This window comes from Bufo gargarizans, chromosome 8 (assembly GCF_014858855.1).
Source record: "Bufo gargarizans isolate SCDJY-AF-19 chromosome 8, ASM1485885v1, whole genome shotgun sequence".
Classification (NCBI taxonomy): Eukaryota; Metazoa; Chordata; class Amphibia; order Anura; family Bufonidae; genus Bufo; species Bufo gargarizans.
This window is the reverse complement of record NC_058087.1, coordinates 137,824,003-137,843,636: the sequence shown is the minus strand read 5'-3', so window position 1 is coordinate 137,843,636 and position 19,634 is coordinate 137,824,003. Positions and strand designations below refer to the sequence as shown.

General features: G+C 46.5%; 1 protein-coding gene across 2 annotated transcripts; it reads left to right on the top strand.

The window, feature by feature from the left end:
* Window positions 1-1,966: 1,966 nt before the first annotated feature.
* Window positions 1,967-17,043, top strand: LOC122944817 (ras-related C3 botulinum toxin substrate 1). Of its 2 annotated transcripts, XM_044303480.1 has the most exons (7): window positions 1,967-2,317; window positions 11,602-11,673; window positions 12,449-12,566; window positions 13,355-13,390; window positions 13,737-13,799; window positions 14,150-14,309; window positions 16,368-17,043. In XM_044303480.1, the coding sequence occupies exons 1-7, from the start codon at window positions 2,283-2,285 to the stop codon at window positions 16,496-16,498; spliced, it is 615 nt and encodes a 204-aa protein (XP_044159415.1). In that variant the 5' UTR covers window positions 1,967-2,282; the 3' UTR covers window positions 16,499-17,043. The 2 variants fall into 2 exon arrangements, with proteins under 2 accessions (XP_044159415.1, XP_044159417.1); XM_044303482.1 differs by lacking the exon at window positions 13,355-13,390 and having other exon boundaries at window positions 1,972-2,317.
* Window positions 17,044-19,634: the final 2,591 nt, after the last annotated feature.

Below are 19,634 nucleotides of genomic sequence, written 5' to 3'. Positions count from 1 at the left end.
CCCATTGTGTGTCCCCAACAGCCTGACGGAGGTCCGTGACGCTAGTGTGAAAGTAGCCTAAGCTTGCCTGCTGCAACTCTACATCATGGTCAGTGCAAATGCATGGTCAATAATAGAGGGGAGGACACACGTGGCCATCTCTCTACTGGAAATGGGATAGGATGGGACCAATGTTCTCTGTATCTCAGGGGATCCTATTAGCAACAAAGCTGGCAAAAGCTTAACGATTAAAAAAATGTGAAGATGATATAACTCAGCGCAACGTATGTACGCAGGACAATAAAGCACAGAGCCGTGTACTTCATGTACTACAGATGGACGAGGAGAGCCAGGATCTGCGGGGTGAGCACCTAAGGGCCACTTGTGACCCCAAATCCGCCATCTGGCCGCCAGTGTAGCCAGAGGTAATAAATTGTTACGCAGAAGTCTGAATTTATATACAGTTGCAAGAAAAAGTATGTGAACCCTTTGGAATGATATGGATTTCTGCACAAATTGGTCATAAAATGTGAGCTAAAAGTCATTTCCAAAGCATCTCCTACTAGTGGTCAGTGAAAAACGGACCAAACACAGATGCCATTCTCGTTGTGTCTGTGATTTTTCACAGATCCATAGACTTCAATGGGCCAAAGTTGTGCATGCCTCCGATTTCTGCTTTTTCACTGATTTCATAGATTTTTGCTTTTTTAACAAAAAAAATACTGATGTGTGAACAAACACATTAAACTCAATGGATACGTGTTCTGTCTGTGGAAAATGCGTACAGCACACGTCAGTTAAAAAAACGGAAATGTGACCGAGGCCTCTGTCACTTCTTGTAAGGGCTCATGCATACAGCAATACACGGGCATCAGCTGTGTGCACCATGCATCGCGGATGCAGACCCATTCACTTGAATGGGTCTGCAATCCGGCAGATGAGGCACGGATCGGAAGCCCACGGAAGCAGAACGGAGTGCACTACCTTTTTGCGGTGCCGATCGCGGACCCCATTCAAGTGAACGGGTCTGTAATCCGCATGCGGCTGCCCCACGTTCGGTGCCCGTGCATTGAGGACCGCAATTTGCGGTCCGCAGCACAGGCCCGGCCATGAGCCCTAGCCCTAGTATGAGCACTGTGAGCATGTTGAGATACAAAAAAAGAAAAAACAACCCCTGTAAGACTGAATCATTCTTTCCGATGATTACAGTGCACCGACAGGGTGTGATCTGTGGAGATGCCCGGTGGGGATAGCCGCAGCTAGGAAGCACTCAATCACTGTCCTGGCAGGAGCAGCTACAATAAGGAAACCTCCATTCCTGCTCCAGGAGCGCCATTAGCTCAGGTCACTGCTGTCACAGGTTTAACCCCCTGAGGTGACCTGGTAATAGCCATCGCCTACAGGCCACACGACTGCATCCTCTTCCCAGCGTCGGACTGAAGTTCCTTGGGCGCAGCAAAGGAAATCATACGTACGCCAGTACAAATAAAGCAAGTCCATAATACGTTTGGAGCAACCCATATGAGCTGCTTCTCTGCTCCTCTTTGACGCATGACACTGTACCAGCTCTCAATAAATATGGCGTACAGAGAAGCCGTCGTTACCCATAGCAACCAATGATGGCCCAGATATAATTTCGTATTCTGCTCTTGAAAAATGAAAGCTGCTCTGTGATTGGTTGCCAAAGGTTTTCTTTTAGACATTTTGTCACGACATATTTGTGCTGCACTCCTATTATTTTCAATTTTAGAAAATAACCATAAAAAATAAAAATAAAAAATGTCCTGGCGAGAAATGCCACGTTCCAGGAACATTACCTCAACTACATACTGTATAGAGAACTAAGTACATGGAGGACCGCGCTCTGGCGCTGCTCCAAGTCACCGCCAGGGGGCGTGAACCCTATTCCCCTGTGATAACCAGTTCTCGGGTGGACGCCCCTTGCCCGCGTTTTCCCCTGTGACGTCATCCCCCTCCGCGCGTCCCCGAGCTCCAGGGCGCACCCAGCGCGTCCCCGGCGCGTTTCGAGGCGCGGCCGGTAGTGACGCGGGCAGCGCGCTTCCTGTATCTTATTATTGAGGTGGTTCAGGTCCGGGCTCTGGGTGGTGTCCGCTGCCTCCTTCTTCCCCGCGTACTCCTAGTTCTCACGTCCCCAGGAGCGGAGCAGCCGGTGTCGCACGAGGCGGGAGCGTGCTCAGCGGGTGACCCTCGTAGCCTCGTCCGGCCTTTTCGGCGCCGCCCCTTTTTTCTTTTTTTTTCCTCTCTCTCTTTCCCGCTACCGGCAGCATCGACGCGGAGTAGCCATGCAGGCCATCAAGTGTGTGGTGGTGGGAGACGGGTGAGTACCGTGTGTATGGCATCCAGTATATAGGCGGCGCTGAAAGGGTTACGTGTCAGCTTCTCCTCCCCACCCCCACTCATGGGGGCCTCAGGGTGTTCCCCCTCCTTTCCCATCCAGCAGTGACCGGCTCCTGGATGGTGACTTCCCGGCCTCCAGTCACCCGCCCACCCCTGGCAGGGCCATCGGCCTGGAGATCTGTGACCCAGAGGGGGGCACAGCTGGGGGGAGGCTGCAGACATCCTCTTCTCGCAGTGGCACAGGCCCCTGCCCAGTTGGCATCACTACAATGTGCGGTGGCCACTTACCTGCTGTGTGAGGAATGCTGATCATCCCATACAGATAGGTCAGGTTGCTGCAGGCTTTCATCCTGGACCACCTCTCCTCTGCAGAGTGGAGGGGCTCTAAACCCCCTTGGCACAGAGGTTTCTGCCATGTGAAATCTCTGCAGTGTCCTGAGGCCGGGCTTAAGGGCTCATGTACGCGGCCTCAGGGTACACACTTGCGGCAGAGGATTCCTGCAGGCAATCTGGTCATGAACTGATGGCATTTGTGAGACTGAGAAGGTTCCATCTGACAAATGCATTGCAATACTGGGTCCGTCTCTCCGCTGTCATCTGGAAAAACGGATCCGGTATTGATTTTGTTATGCATTTTTAAAGGTCTGAGCATGCGCAGACCGGAAAGCCGGGTCCGTTTGGCCAGAACCCTTAATGCCGGATCCGGCACTAATACACTTCAATGTAAATTAATGCCGTATCCGGCAAGTGTTTAGTATTTTTTGGCCAGAGAGAAAAATGCAGCATGCTGCGGTATTTTCTCCGGCCAAAAAACGTAAGAGCGACTGAACTGATGCATCCTGAACGGATTGCTCTCCATTCAGAATGCATTAGGATAAAACTGATAAGTTCTTTTCCGGTATTGAGCCCCTAGGACGGAACTCAATACCGGAAAAGAAAAACGCTAGTGTGAAAGTACCCTTAGCCAGTTTTGCGGTTCACAGAACATGGATACCCACTGAGCACGTCCAGCATTTTTTGCGGAACAGAACATCCTGCCCTCTATAGACCCGTCTTATTCTGTAATATGGACAAGAATAGGACATGTTTTAAAAAAATTGCGCTTGGTCGTGGAACGGACGTGCGGAGGTGGACAGCGCACGGTGCCCTGTCTCCACCTTTTGCCCCCATTGAAGTGAATGGGTCCGCATCCAACCTGCAAAAACTGCGGATCAGATGCGGACAAAAATACACACTTGTGTGTATGAGGCCTTGGGCTATAGGATATGTCTAGGAATGAGCGAACCTGTGGTTTCCTGTTTGGTGTACAAGGTTCGGGTTGTCTAAGAACTCCATTATGGATTCCGCCACCACGGACCAGAAGTTATGGTCCATGATAGAAGAATCCATAGCTGGAATCTTACATAACCTGAACCTTGGACGCCGAACTTGGAACACAAGTTCGCTCATCCCTAGGTAGTAGTGTGGGGCGGTATACAGCAGGTATATGGCGGAGTCTTGGGTGGTAGTGACCGGCGGCCTCGAAGTCTGAATACCATTACAGGACGGCCAGGGGATGTTTGATTTTTTTCTCTATATTCAAAGCCGTTTGCAGCGACTGCGTTCCGTATTATATGAGGGGGCGCTATATTCCCTATGGTAGACCTGGTAGCAGAGGAGGGGATCTGACTACAGAGCATTCAGCACGGTGGTTGGAGTGGCTCCATACACTGTCTGCTCTTTTCCATTGAGGTGAATGAGGACAGCGCTCGTACCACCGCTATGTTCTCTTCAGCGGGGGTGCGGGCAGTCGGACCCCCACCAATCTGATATCGATGACCTGGAAGCTGGCCAACCCCTTTCTAAGAGGATTTTCTGACATTTTACTCCTGATGACCTATCCTCTGGATAGGTCATCAATATCTGATCGGTGGGGGTCTGACAGCCAGGGTCCCCGCCCATCACCGGTTTGAGAAGGCACTGACTCACCGCGGCCTTCTCTCAGCTTGCCAAGCGCAGCGCCGTACATTGGATAGTGGCTGTTCTTGGTATCGCAGCTCATCCTCATTCACTTGACGTCACTGGCCTAGGGCGAGCACCGCTATCAGCGGGGGTCCCGGGTGTCGGACCACCACCAATCAGACACTGATTACGTATCCTGAGGATAGGTCATCAGAATCAAAATCTCAGTTAACCCCTTAAGTCGCTGTATAGGGATAGTAGCACTTGCACTAATGCTGCATGTGATGGAGGTTATGCTGCTCAGTGGCTTGGCCTTCATGTTGATGATCTTACCATAGGCGTCTGTAGCTGTCTAGGTTGGGTGTGCACGTTGGATTACCTTACGGAAGCCTTTGATGCGTGCCACTCTTTGCCAATACAGTGGCATATGTTGCCCATAGGCTCCAGTATTAAAATATATACCACAGTATACTTTTAATTTTTTTGGGTGGCATATGCCAGGCCAACAGAGGCTAAAATACCCTCTTGGCTTCTGTCAGATGAATGTGAGTTTTCCCAGTTCACATGGCAGGGATCAGCAACCTCCAGTGCTCCAATTGTTGGGGAACTACATCTCCCAGCATGCTCCATTCACTTCTATGGGAGTCCCAAGAACAGCCAAGCTAGTGTGCATGCTGGTGGCCGTAGTGTCACCACAGGTGCGGTGCAGGCTGTTGCCGATCCCTGTCATACAGCGCGTACAGTGTGAACATGGCTGTATGAAGCTAATGATTAGGGAATTGGGAATCTGCAGAGCTGTGGTGATTTCCGGCCATTGGGAATCTGTTCTGTCGATTGAATATCCATTGGCCGTCTACGATCATGTGACTTGCAGCTGTTCTCTGTAGTAGCATTTAAAGGGAAATTCACATCTTGAGTTGCTATAAATGGCCAGTAGGTGCTCCTGTCGGGTGTTTATAGGATAATGTGTAATAATGTTTAACCACTTGTTGGCTGGTCATAACTATATACGTCCTGGTGGACTGCGCTGGACTCTGTAGTTAGTAGCTGCATGTGGATTGTGCGGGAGCATGGGTCCCATGGTCAGTGATGGCTCCATCACTGTATACAATACCACTTCCTGCTCTGGTCCCAGCGATGATGTGATTGCCATAATGGCAAGAGCTGCTGGGTCTTAGCAGACCGTCATTAGCTCTGCTGTGCGTGCCGGGAGGTTGTATTCCTCGTTTTATTTGTGCATATATGTCCATCCCAGTTACAGGAGAAATCTGCAATAAAAATAGAAAAAGGGGGTGGCCTATCTGGGACATTGCAAGGATATGCTACCAATGTGACATGGACACCCACTCCTATCTCCAGAACGGGACCCCCAAAGTGAAGAGGATAATACAGCATATGCACGCCTCCCTCTGTTCACCGCTATGGGAGTTCCAAAAATAAGTGAATGTGCTTGCCTGTTTCAGGAAGTCGCACAGCGGTGATTGGAGAGCACGCCACGCAATCGCAGCCACCTCTCCATTCACCGCTATGGGACTGCTGGAAATAACAGAGTCGGCGTACAGATATTTTCAAAAGTCCTATATCCGTGAATGGAGGGTGGCTGCGCATGTGTGCCTGTTTTGGAGATAGGAAGCGGATGATGTGACATTGATGGCATATTTTTTGGATATGCCATCAGTCCCCCAGATGGGCTAACCCTTGAAATGCCCCCCAAATGTCTTGTATGACCATATGGGTGCACAAAGTAAAAAAAATCTAAACACCAGCAGCCTGTACTGCATCACCCATCATTTGTCCGGTCAGTGTTGCATTGTTGAAGAAATTAATACTCATTATGTGATTCGCTAGTCCAGCCATCCTTAAAGGGGCATTCCCATCACAAGCAATGGGGGCATATTGCTAGGATATGCCCCCCATTGACAGGTGCAGGTCCCACTTCTTGGACCCACACCTACAACAAGAAGGGAGCGGGGAAATGAATGGAGGGCACACTGCGCATGCTCAGCCGCCCTCCATTCATTACAAAGGGGCCCCCGAAAATAGCTGAGCTAATTCCGTCTGCCCCATAGAAATGAATGGGAACAGGGGGCACACGTGCGCGGTGCGCTCCCATTCGCTTGTATGGAAGTAGTGCTTGGTGGTGGATGGACCCCGGGAAATCCAGCCACAGCGCTCCCCGCTCCGTTCTTGGTGTGGGTCCCAGCGGTGGGACCTGCACCTATCGGACAATGGGGGCATATCCTACAATATTCCCCCATTGACTGATATGGGATAACCCCTTGTGGTTGACTGAGATGACATAAATGGTCTTTTCCCAGGGTCCTCCAGTCACAGCTCTCCTCCTAGCAATATGCCCCCATTGTATGTGATGGGAATACCCCTTTAAAAATGTGATTTCTTAAAGGGGGTTTCCAAGATTTATTATTTTATTTGATCTATTCTCTGGATAGGTCATCGGTATCTGATTAACGGGGGTCCGACCCCCGGGACCCCAGCAGATTAGTTTGAGAAGGCAGTGGCACCTCGGTCTTCTCCAGCTTTTTCTAAACCAATGATGTCATGTTCATTGGTCACATGGTCTAGGTCAGTGTTGGCGAACCTATGGCACGGGTGCCAGAGGCGGCACTCTGAGCCCTCTCTGTGGGCACGGGTGCCCTGGAAAAAGTCTATGGTGTATCAGAATGCCTTAGACTTTTCCTGCCCTTCATCAGACAGGGCGCACTCTGAACAGCACAGGCAGCGCATTGAATGTAGGCAGGCTATTATAGCTAAGTGATTAAGTATATAGAAGATGTATATGTATTGGTATTCAGGTTACATTGTTGGGTTGGCACTTGGTGATAACTGGGCTTTGGGTTGCAGTTTGGGCACTCAGTCTCTAAAAGGTTCACCATCACTGGCCTAGGTGCTGCTCAGTCCCATAGAAGTGAATGGGGCTGAGCTGTGATACCAAGCACAGCCGCTATACAGTGTACAGCGCTGTGCCCGGTGAGCAGAGAGACGGCCGCAGCACTACTGCTTATTGACGATGGTCCTGGGTGTTGGCCCCCATCAATAAAAAATATATAATAATCTAAAAATGTCGGGAAACCCTTTAGGACTAGCTCTACCCATAACCTAACCATTCAATAAGATGAACCCAAGGTGTCCTTTTTTCCCCATGTCAAGCTCACAGGGGGCTAGGAAGCTGAGATATGAGCTGCTGTTTGAAGTCTGCACACACAGGCGCTGCTTCTCAGTCAGGCACTAATACGTTTTAATGGAAATTAATGCCGGATCTGGCATTCCGGCAAGTGTTCAGGATTAATGTCCGGAGAGGAAACTGCAGCATGCTGCGGTATTTTCTCCGGCCAAAAAACGTAAGAGGGACTGAACTGAAGACATCCTGAACGGATTGCTCTCCATTCAGAATGCATTAGGATAAAACTGTTCAGTTTTGAGCCCTTAGGACGGAACTCAACACCGGAAAAGAAAAACGCAAGTGTGAAAGTACCCTTACCCTACCTGGATGGCGGGAGGCCCTTCCTGGTATAGTAGTCCGTGCAGTAGCGGCGTGCTTGCTTCCAGGTCTTAACTCCTAAAATATCTGATGTGAAGCTCCTTTTAGTCATTTTGATGAGTAAGCGGAGGCAGTCCAGGGATGTCAGGTCCACATCTGCCTAGGTATGACTACGTGAGTTTCAGTGGCCAGAAGCAGGGAATCTACGGAAAACTGGGTCACTGACTGTGGTGATCAGTCATGTCCTTGATGTGTGCTCGGTACTGGGTATTGGTGGTGTTGGGCACTGCTTCAGTTTTCTCGCCAGCAGTGCTCGCTATATTGGCCAATTCATTGTCTGTTTCTTTAAATACCACCACCCACCTCACCGGGCCTGTGAAGGGCAGCATACTTACCTGCTCCCTGATGCTCGGCTCTGACTCGGTGGGTGCGCCTCTGCCTTCCCTGAGCTTTGGTGCCCACATGTAAGGCTACTTTCACACCTGCGTTAGGTGCGGATCCGTCTGGTATCGGCACAGACGGATCCGCACCTATAATGCGAACGATTATATCCGTTCAGAACGGATCAGTTTGCATTATGAAGAACAAAGTCAAAATGGATCCGTCCTGACTTGCATTGAAAGTCAATGGGGGACGGATCCGTTTTCAATTGCACCATATTGTGTCAGTGAAAACTGATCCGCTCCCATTGACTTACATTGTAAGTCAGGGCAGATCCGTTTGGCTCCGCATCGCCAGGGGCGGACATCAAAACGCTGCAAGCAGCCTTTTGGTGTCCGCCTCCAGAGCGGAACGGAGCCAAACTGATGCATTCTGAGCGGATCCTTATACATTCAGAATGCATTGGGGCTGAACTGATCCGTTTTGGGCTGCTTGTGAGAGCCCTGAAACGGATCTCGCAAACGGAATTCAAAACTCCAGTGTGAAAGTAGCCTAAACTGGATGGGGGTCAGTGGTGAAGTGTCCACCAGCAGCATGTCACAGCGGGGTCACGACTTGTAATCATGAAGTGGATTTTACTTAAAAGCCTTACATTAAAGGAACTTCTCCTGCGAACTACACTTAACCCTTATCCTGTGTACAGGGGGCCAGGAACTGGTTGTAGGTGGTCCGAACGGGGGGTCCAGATCGGTCTCTGCACGTCTGCTGCCACTCTATCTTGGCCCTATCTTGTTCGTTTGTGATGAAAAACCCTTTTCAAAGAGGTTCCACCATTTGGGACTCTGTATTAGTGCTTATGCGCACGACCGTATGTATTTGTGGTCCACAAAACACTGATCCGCAACAAAACGTCCGTGTTGCATCCATTTTATTTTTTTATATTTTTTTTTTGCAGCTCAATTGAAACAATTCCTGTCCTTGTATATAATCAGTTCTCATCTCTTCTGTCCTTATACTATAAGCAGTGATATGCAGGGTGTTCTAGTGGTGATAGATAATCAGTTCTCACCTCTCCTGTGTTCTCCTCTCTCATCCTTTATACTACGTATCTTCTTGCTGCTCCAAGGCTCTTAGTTAGTCCCTGAAGTTACAATTACTGTACTGCACATGCTCAGTAGTCAGTTCATCCTCTAAAGACCACAGTTTGAAGTTCACTACTGGTCAGGCCTGCATCCATCTCTGAACAGGAAGACCACGTTAAAGGGGTTGTCCCACAAAAAATATTCTACAGTTTTCAAACCATCACTTGGCTCTGAATACTTCTGTAATTGCATGTAATAAAAATATTTTGTAAGGAGCGCCGGTGCCTTCTCAAACAGCAGATCGTCGGGGTCCAGGGTATCGGGCTCCCAACAATCAGATACTTATGACCTATCCAGAGGATAGGTCATCAGTATCAAAACCTTGGAAAAAACCCTAAATACATTGTCAGAACTGCTGCGCATGCTCACACGAGTCCTCTCCATTATGTTAGCAGCGGGGGGACTGAATATTTACTTACAGGAATAAAGTACCCGGATTACTTGTATAATAGTAAGGAAAAACCCAGTGTTACCATTTTCCCACAGGAAATGTATTAATAAATGATTGGCCGTATACAGGGATGTAACTATAATTCATAGGGCCCCATATTGTAAGAAAATGAAAGCAGCTGCATAAGGTATGTATAATGGCACCGTATATAAGAAAACCCACATTGTAGCAGAAAGCCGCCATATTTTTCCCCACTCAAACATACAATGATAGAGCCCCCCAACTTAGGCTATTTTCACACTTGTGGCAAAGTGATCCGGCAAGCAGTTCTGTCGCCGGAACTGCCTGCCGGATCCTGCAAAACGTATGCCAACTGATGGCATTTGTAAGACTAATCAGGATCCTGATCAGTCAGAAAAATGCATTGAAATGCCGGATCTGTCTTTCCGGTGTCATCCGGCAAAACTGATCCGGCATTTTTATTTTTTTTTTCACCCTTTTTTTTCGGACTGCACATGCGCAGAAAAGAAGGACGGATCCGGCATTCCGGTATTTTGAATGCCGGATCAGGCAGATCTTCAGTTTTTTTCGCCGGAGATAAAACCGTAGCATGCTGCAGTTTTCTCATTTGCCTGATCAGTCAAAATGACTGAACTGAAGACATCCTGAACGGATTACTCTCCATTCACAATGCATGGGGATAAAACTGATCAGTTCTTCTTTCCCGGTATAGAGCCCCTGTAACGGAACTCAGTGCCAGAAAAGAAAAACGCCAGTGTGAAAGTATCCTTATGGGCCCCATAGCAAGTGCTATGGCTGTAGTTGCTCTCCCGGCCATTTATGAAGGAGTTGGAGTCAGAACTTTGGCTTATTGACTCCACAGTCCTGGATGCTACTGCAGAACAGCTGATGGGCGGTGGGGTTGGACCTGCACTGTCCTCGATAAATGGCCGATGGACACGCTGTGTCCATCCTGTTGTCAGCAGGTCTGTGGAGTCGGTAGATAAATACTCAGACTCCTCAGTTTTTGGTACTTCCGACTCCTCTGTATTTACAATGCGAATGTATTTGATACATTCCTTAAAGGAAAGAAAGGCAACATACATGTCGTTACCACAGAACTACTGGCTAGGAAGCTTCTGCCTTCTCCTGTGTGTGCTGAAGATAGGAGGATCCAGGAAGGGGCATTTATTGTAAAACATGATTTCCCTAGTAGAATCCCATAGTCATGTTTAAGCTAACAATCTGCGTTTACAAGTTTTTATAGCCTTAGCTGAATGACATCAGTTTTTCAAATGGTTTACAGCTTCAGTCTTGAACTATTGACTATCCATTCCCTTCACTTATACAAGTGTCTGTAGTCCTGCAAAAAAACATATTTACTTAATCAGTTATCAGCGAGAGGCTAGGTTAACCATGGGCGTTGCGTTCCCTGTACCAGCGGAACACAACACAATGGAAGGTATAAGTATTGCCGCTCCTTAACACTGCGTTACGTGCCATATAGTGAAGCATATAAAAAACATGCTTCTTTTTGCGGTAATGTGACGCACTGCATGCATTGGCCTTTATTCTTACAGTAGAGAAGTACGGTAATTAATTATAACTTTTTGTGAATTGGGACATTTAAACTTGCTTTCTTTAAATTTAGTAGGAGTCAGAGGTACCCGACTCCAGGTACCCAAAATTGCCTCCGACTCCACAGCCCTGGTTGTCAGCCTGCTGTCCAATGGGGGAGCGCGTTATCTCTGTGTTACCTGGTTTCTTTCTTACATTTTGGGCTGCTGCCTATGGACTATAGCAGTCATCCAGATGTGATGGCGGCCATTGAGTAGAACGTTATGGAAGTCACTTTGTAAATGCAGGTTACATTTTTCAGTGTCTCATCCTATCTTTGTCTTCTATTCCAGAGCTGTCGGTAAAACTTGTCTGCTGATCAGTTACACAACAAATGCATTCCCAGGAGAATACATCCCAACTGTGTAAGTAATGTCGTGCTCCAGCGTCTGTTGTCAGGTTTGTAAAGCTTAAAGGGCATCTGTCAGCAGATTTGTACCTATGAAACTGGCTGACCTGTTACATGTGCGCTTGGCAGCTGCAGGCATCTATGTTGGTCCCATGTTCATGTGTGTCCGCATAGCTGATAAAAATGAATGTTTAATATATGCAGATGAGCAACATGGGCGTTACCATTGCACCTAGAGTCTCTGCTCTCTCTGCAACTGCCGCATCCTCTGCACTTTGACAGGACCAGGCAGTGAAAACGTCATTACACTGTCTGGTCTTGTCAAAGTGCCATGGGTGCCGGCAGTTGCAGAGAGAGAAGAGCCTCTAGGTGTAACAGAAACGCCCCCGTTGCTCCTAGAGGCTCATTTGAATATATTAAAACATCATTTTTCTCGGCAATGCGGGCACATGTAAAGTTGGGACCAACACATGTGCACTTGGCAGCTGAAGGCATCTGTAACAGGTCAGCCAGTGTCATAGGTACAAAACTGCTGACAGATGCCCTTTAAGTCATGTAGTATGAGTATCTGCTTACTGGAGCTATAGATACTGTGTAATTGTAATCATGAAATTAGTGATTAGTCGGGACATTGTGAAGCTACAAGTCCCAGCATGTTGCAGCAGCGAACGAGCCACCGGTTGGAGCTTACTGGTGCAAATTTAGAGAGCATTGTACGTATTAACGTGTTACCTTTGATAGTGTGAAGATTTTTTTTTTACCCTTTTCTTATTTATCCACTGACCTTTTAGATTTGACAACTATTCCGCCAATGTAATGGTGGATGGAAAGCCGGTTAATTTGGGATTATGGGATACCGCTGGACAAGAAGATTACGATAGATTGCGTCCGTTATCTTATCCACAGACGGTAACTATCAGTTAATTTCCTCGAAGACGCTAGTGCTGGTAGTTATGGACCTCTTGGTTGTGTGCTATTTATTCCTTTGGGAAACCTTCGCTCCCGTTTTGTGCTGGGTGGGTGCCGGCATACACTGAAATGCTGTATCCATTGCAGCTGTTTTGCCCAACTGGTTAATTTAACTTTTTTGTATTGCCAGTCTTTCCCAGTCAAGAGTTCAGAGTAGAATGATATTCCCAATGGCCGAGACCTGTGCATTATATCCATATGCAGCCAGTGTAACTTATACTTCGAAGAGGACCTGTCCGCTCTCCTGACATGTCCGCTTTAGTAAATGTGTATTCTCCCATAAAAATAATTCTGGAACACCGTTCCTTAATATTTTGCATTGTTCCTCTTTTACGCCTTTTTGTAAATGTATGCATAAATTAGCAGTATTGTTACCATTCCAGTGGAATGTGTCACTGGCAAGAGGCAAGGTAACACCATGTTAATTTTATATGTTGTCAAAAGGAATAGCACAACGCAGTATTGTCACAACCGGCACCCGAGTGCTGAAACATAGGAGGTTTTTAATGATTTTTTTTTTTTAATGAGATGTCTGAATTTGCATAAAATCTCAAAGCAGAATTTACCGCTTCCATCTGTCTATATCTGCTTTCTCTTCAGCTTTGTGTAAGAGGCCAGTGTTAGTGCGTTGCATGGGGAGTGGGTAGTGATCTCTCCCAGTCATAAGCGGGAGGAAAGCATCCTCGAAGCGCTAAACTCTGCTTTTGAATCTAAATATTTTTTGTTAGGCTTTAAGCCCGAGCCCCAAAGCTTCCAATGTTTCGGTGAGTTAATTAAATCCTGCAGCTAATGGATCAGTCTGCCAATTCTCTGTCATGTGCGCTACCTTCTGTCGGTGAAGGCTGCAATTTGTGGAGCGTGTCGCCTTGCTTGCGGAGCACGATTAATGCTTTTTATGTCTCTACAATCTAAACCACCCTGACGGAATAAAGAGGAAGAATTAATTTCGTTTTCATGTTCTCCTTATGTTGTATTGCACTTCCCTGATTCTAAATTTGGAGCACCCTGTAATTTGTCTTTTCCAATCTCTTCTCAGAGTCTAGCAAAATCCTTGCCTAAGCAGAGCGTCTAACGACAACCAGTAACGTTTTTCTCTCCCTTGTCTCATAGGACGTATTTCTAATTTGCTTCTCGCTCGTCAGCCCGGCTTCCTTTGAAAATGTCCGTGCTAAGGTAAAAGTGCTTTCCTATGGGGGGCGGCGGGGGCAGGTTGCTGCTGTAGGAGGAATGTGGATGTTTATATGTAGGGAGCTGGAGCGTTTTTTTTTTTTTGTACTGGGGGTGAGAAGTTCAGCGTCTGGTGAAATGAATCCACTGACCTAAATAGGGATGCTCTGGGGCCACGGGCTCTAGTGTTTGGACTGGCGGCCTGAAGCGTGTCCTGACTTATGGTGTTTAATGTTAAGCTGCCTCATTGTTTATCAGGCAGCCTGTGCGCTTATTGCGGCAGACACCGAGCGTTACACTACTCATCTGATGACGGCAGCTGCTTACTTTATGCACTTTTTTTTTTTCATTCATAGTGGTACCCGGAAGTCCGACACCATTGTCCTAACACTCCCATTATCCTCGTGGGCACAAAACTTGATCTGAGAGACGACAAAGACACGATCGAGAAGCTGAAAGAGAAGAAGCTGACCCCCATTACCTATCCTCAGGGACTTGCCATGGCAAAAGAGATTGGTAAGCAAACTCCTACTGTTCTTGTGACGTATAGATTTGAAATGTATCTGTGTGTGATACATTGATGGGAAAATCAGGCTTTGCAGCATTGTAGGTGACTAATTTGTTATAGAACAGCATAGGAACAAAAAGGCATACAAACGGAGTATTGTCAATGCCATCGTCATTCATTTACAGCACTGCCCTGGGGAGTTATCCGGTGGCTGTGGAAAACATGACTTTTTAGCAGTGCAGATTTTATACGTAAGGCTACATTCTAAGTATAGTGGAGAGAAGACATAGAATTGAGACATTCTCCTGTCCCATGCAGTCCTGTGTATTGATTGGACTTCTGTGATGATGTCCAAAACAGTGTAAGACCTCCTACTAAATAGTTGGTGGGGGGACACCTCATGGAAGATCCCCCTAAAATCACAAGTGTGCTGTGTAAAGCTATCAGTTGTAGGTCACAGGACATTTATATTGATCTATGTTGTTAAGAAATGCAGGAACTGTTCAGTGACTGCTTTGTATCTGCTGCCAGCGTCAGTAGTCTCCTGCTCAGTTACAATATTCAAACATTAAAGGGGTTATCCGACCCCTGAAATGAACCCCCCGCATGGCTCCTGGTCCCTGCACAGGTGCCGCTGCATTTCCCTGTGTGCGGATGTTGATCGCTGCCAATGGCAGGCGGTTGATGTGAATGAGCGAGGTAAGTACATTGTGTGTGTGTGAGGGGCACGGGCATATGGGGGGGGGGGGCATTTCTTGGGTCAGATAACCCCTTTAATCAAGGAACACACTATACTTCTATCAAGGAGAAGAGAGAAGATGCCACCAATGCGCTTGAGCATATTGGGCCTATGTCGTAGCTTGGGTCATGCATGAATAAAGAAGTTATAAAATCTAGGCTACTATGAGAATAATTGACATGTCAAATGTGAACGGGGGGTTACCAAGGGCAGTGAGGCCCAATATATAGTGCAGCCTTAGTATAGATTAGATTGCTGGGTCATATGCAGTTTCAGATAATTCTGTGTCCGACTTGAGGATGTTGGGGATTATTTTCAGTGTGCATGTCGTGTTGGCCCTTAGTTTTACCTTTCCTCTTTGACACGGCAGTGATGAATCCACCATTTGCAATAGATGACTCATCACCTCCTCCTCCCTGTACATTGAACTCTGCACAGAGCATGCCCACAATAATCCTTCATAAGTTAGGGAACAGCTTTAGACTACAGGCCCCTATGGGTCATAGCTGCTGAAAATCAAATCTCTAAATGCTGTTAGCAACTAAAGCCTGTATTTTTTTCCGGCAGATGCTCATTAGAGATCTTCTTGCGTTGTAATACTGCTTCTGACTGCCAGATGAACGAGCAAATGCTCGTTTTTTGGGCAATCCAAATCTTTTGACATGTTAAAGTATTGTTTGCGGGTGGCAGATCCTAGTGTCTAACACGATCTTGCACCGGCATACCACTATACCGCATGGGGACGACTAATGCATAGCGACCACTCCTCCCTCATGCTGCGGAGGAGATCACCGCATGGGATAGCAGTGGTCTCCTCCGTTAGCAAGCAGGCTATTGCTGGGAAGGAACGCTTCCCTCCTGACAATCGTCTGCCAAATTGGGCTGTGTAATACAGCCTTAAGTGAAGATGCCACTTCTGTAATTATGGACAGGAAATGGAATAAAAAAAATAATCTACCTTCAGAAAAATCTCCTGGCACGGTCGCTGATCAGCTGTTTTAAAGAGACCACAGCGCTTAGTTCATTGGTCACAGGACCCGTGTACATGTCAATGGGCCTGGGCTGCAATACCAGGCACCATTCTATGAGAACGCAAACCTTTCAAACAGCTGATCGGCAGGGGGTACTGGAAATCGGACCCCCGCCAATCAGATATTGCTGATCTATCAGGCCAGGCCATCAAAAGCATACTCTCAGAAAACTGCTTTAAAGAGCTTTTTTTTTTTTTTTTTTTTTTTTTTTTTTTTTTTTTTTGGTGCTAGTTTCTATAAAATGAGGGGGGAGGAATCTGTGTACAGGAAATAACTGTTTGGCGTCCTTCCCACAGGTGCGGTGAAATACCTGGAATGCTCAGCACTTACACAGAGGGGACTGAAGACTGTGTTTGATGAAGCAATACGAGCAGTCCTCTGCCCACCCCCAGTGAAGAAGAGGAAGAGAAAGTGTCTTCTTTTTTAATCCTTACCCTCCTCATAATCTCCCCCCCCCCCCACAATGCCAATTCCTCCAGCCCTATTTGTAATAATTCATTGTCTTGAATCTACAGATTTCATTCATTTCCTCCCATATGTGACCCGCATCTTTTCCAGATTCTATTAAATCCCTTCATCAATCATAGATAACTCTATTTAGCCTTATTTTTCCCCTGACAACGGTTTTCCTTTTTCTTTCTTTTTTTCTTGCTTCCACTAATTAAATGTTGCCAAAATGCCCCCCCCCCCCCCCAACTCAGTTCCATCTTTTGTGCTACGAACATGAGCCATTAAAACTCTATAATAAAGACATGACTTTTTACTCAAGACTTCTGACCAACTGCAGCGACACCCGTTGCTGCCGTTCATATATTGCCAGCGGGCGAAGGGCCTCGCGGCGTATATTAAAACACTTTATTAATCTTAATTCACTGTATTGCATTGTAAATCAAAATGGTTATTTAGGAATGTCAGAGATATTATGTATCTTTTTACTGCTTGGGTTACAAATAAAGTTTTGGTTAAAGGGTACTAATCTGCTCTTTTGGACAAAATACAAACTTAAGACAGCCATGTAAAATAGGTTTCAGGGTTTTAATAGTTAACATAAGCAACAGTATTTAAAGGTGACACTACCGCTTTAAAACTAGACAAAAAAAAAGGATGTGTTCCGGAGGCAGTAGGAAAGGTTACTCTACAGCTGACGGCCCCCCTGTTCTATATGGCTTTGGATCCTCCATCTTGCTTTATGATGGACGGAGTGCACAATGGTTTTCCGCGATGTATTCCACATTGGAGCGTCGCACTCCGCTGGTTGTCACCGGCCAGTACAGTGAAGGGGCGTCCCTACCATATAGAACTGTCATTCCCACAGATACTGAGATGTACATGCTTTCCATGTTGGCTTGCTCGTCAAATAATCCGTATTCTAATATCTGATTATTGTAACTTGCATATTTTTTTTTATTTTTTTTTGTAGTTTATGAAAGTTATATCTAATACTGCTATGTTATTTTCCATGTTAATTTTGCTAAAAGGTGTGCGCTTTAATGGTTTTCCTAGAACACTAGTTGTACAAATCACGTGAAACTGCTAAACCAGTGTAGACCACCTTATGTTGGCGACTCTCTGAAGCGGCCGTACCGGTGCAGCAATGACTAATGGTGGGTTCACACTGGCGTTAGGGATTCCGTTATGGCTTTCCGTTATAACGGAATCCATAAGACGGAAGGACTGATCCGTTCTTCTGCCCATAGACTTGTATTATGACGGAATGCAAAACGGAAGCCTTTAAAAGGCATTCCGTCTTAATAGAAGTTTATGGGAATCATAATGGATCCGTCCCGTTATGCAAGACTGAAAGCAAAGTCCCGTCGACAGGACTTTGTTTTCCATCTTGCATAACGGGACCCAGGCGGATCCGTTATGTTTTCCCATAGACTTCTATTAGGACGGAATGCCTTTTAAAGGCTTCTGTCTGGGCATTCCGTTATAACGGAATCCCTAACGCTAGTCTGAACCCACCCTAATTCTGCTTATTGTCATCACGTTTTTTTCCGTTGTAAATTTTAGCGTTGCCTTGAAATTGGTTCTGTTCTCTAGGGTCTGTGAGGTCTTTATTTTAGGGCGAGTATTAATGACATGGTGCATATCCCCAACCAAATGCTATTAGAACGACAAGCCTTTCCATGACTCGAACAAATTCTAAGCGCATTTCAGAATGTTGCAAAAAAAATTAAAAGGAAAAAAAAATAATTGTGAACAGTGTTTTTACATTGATCTTTTGCTAATGCAATTTAGTGTTTTACATGCATGTTTGAATTAATAAATCCTTAAACTGCAACCCCTCGTGCGCTGATTTGTAATTTTGTGTGATTTTATGTTGATACCTGACACTTTGCATGCTCTCGTTTCTGCTACCTGCGTCTTACCACATTGTATATTGGCATCCTCAGAACCTCATGCACACACCTGTATTACAGATGTATAATTTAGCGCTCATACTGTATATTTTATTAATCACAATGGTTGCATGTCGGAGATTACCCTAGAGGCAATGATTGTATGCCTTATGTCCTATGGAGTGCCTACAAGTCTGTAGTAAGGACTCGTAGGGACTTCTCACACCACCGTTCATGTGGCACAACCTTAGGCCTCATGCACACGACCGTTGTTTTGGTCCGCATCCGAGCTGCAGTTTTTGCGGCTCGGATGCGGACAGCACTCCGTGTGCTGTCCACATCCGTTGCTCCGTTCCGTGGTCCGCAAAAAAAACAACATATAACCTGTCCTATTCTTGTCTGTTTTGTGGACAAGAATAGGCAGTTATATCAATGTCTGTCCGTGTTTTGTGGATCCGCAATTTGCAGACCGCAAAACACACACCAGTCGTGTGCATGAGGCCTTAAAGGGGTTGTCCAGGTTTTTGCCTCCCTCCCAGCCAGCAGTACCTGTGGATAAATGCATACTCACCTGCTCTATTTTGACTCCCAGGCTTGCTTCGCTGGGCTTCTGATCCCTATCTGCACAGACTGGGTCATGTACTTCTAGTGTTGGGCGATATACTGGTTTAATGATATACTGCGTTATTAAGCAATGGCGATATCGCTGTTTAACTACTGCGGTATTTTAGTGCTGCCTGCTTATAAAACATCCTGCAGCACATTACATATCAGTACACTGCACCAGTATGCCCACATCTACAGTATTGATGCCTCCAGTAGCTGCCCAAAAACCAGGGAAACCAACATGCTAACTAAAAAGCTTCCCAGTGTTGCTACAGCCGCAGGCCGGGGCTGAGCTAATATACGTGTTGTGGGTAGTGATAATTGTGCGGCTAACCGGCTTTTATGGCTGTATTACTAGGACTTCTAGACACATGTTCTATGTCAATAGAATGCAACTGGTCAAAATCAGTGATTTATTTTGGTTTTTGTAAAATTTCTTGGCTTGTTTTACCTAAACCAGGCTTCCCATGATGTGCTGCTCGCCCCCGGCAGTCTTGATGATAAGCAGATGTGTTCTGCTGAAGTAACAAGACATAACTAGAATGGCATTCCAGAGTGTATCTATGTTCCACGTCCATAAAACTTGTGAAGAAAACCTTCCAGCTTGTAGCATGT

Excerpts from the sequence above, each read along its gene's own strand:
- LOC122944817 (XM_044303480.1), top strand. The coding sequence starts at position 2,283 with ATGCAGGCCATCAAGTGTGTGGTGGTGGGAGACGG. Across the intron at positions 2,318-11,601 it reads TGTGTGGTGGTGGGAGACGG|AGCTGTCGGTAAAACTTGTC; the intron begins GTGAGTACCGTG and ends CTTCTATTCCAG. Across the intron at positions 13,391-13,736 it reads CCAAAGCTTCCAATGTTTCG|GACGTATTTCTAATTTGCTT; the intron begins GTGAGTTAATTA and ends CTTGTCTCATAG.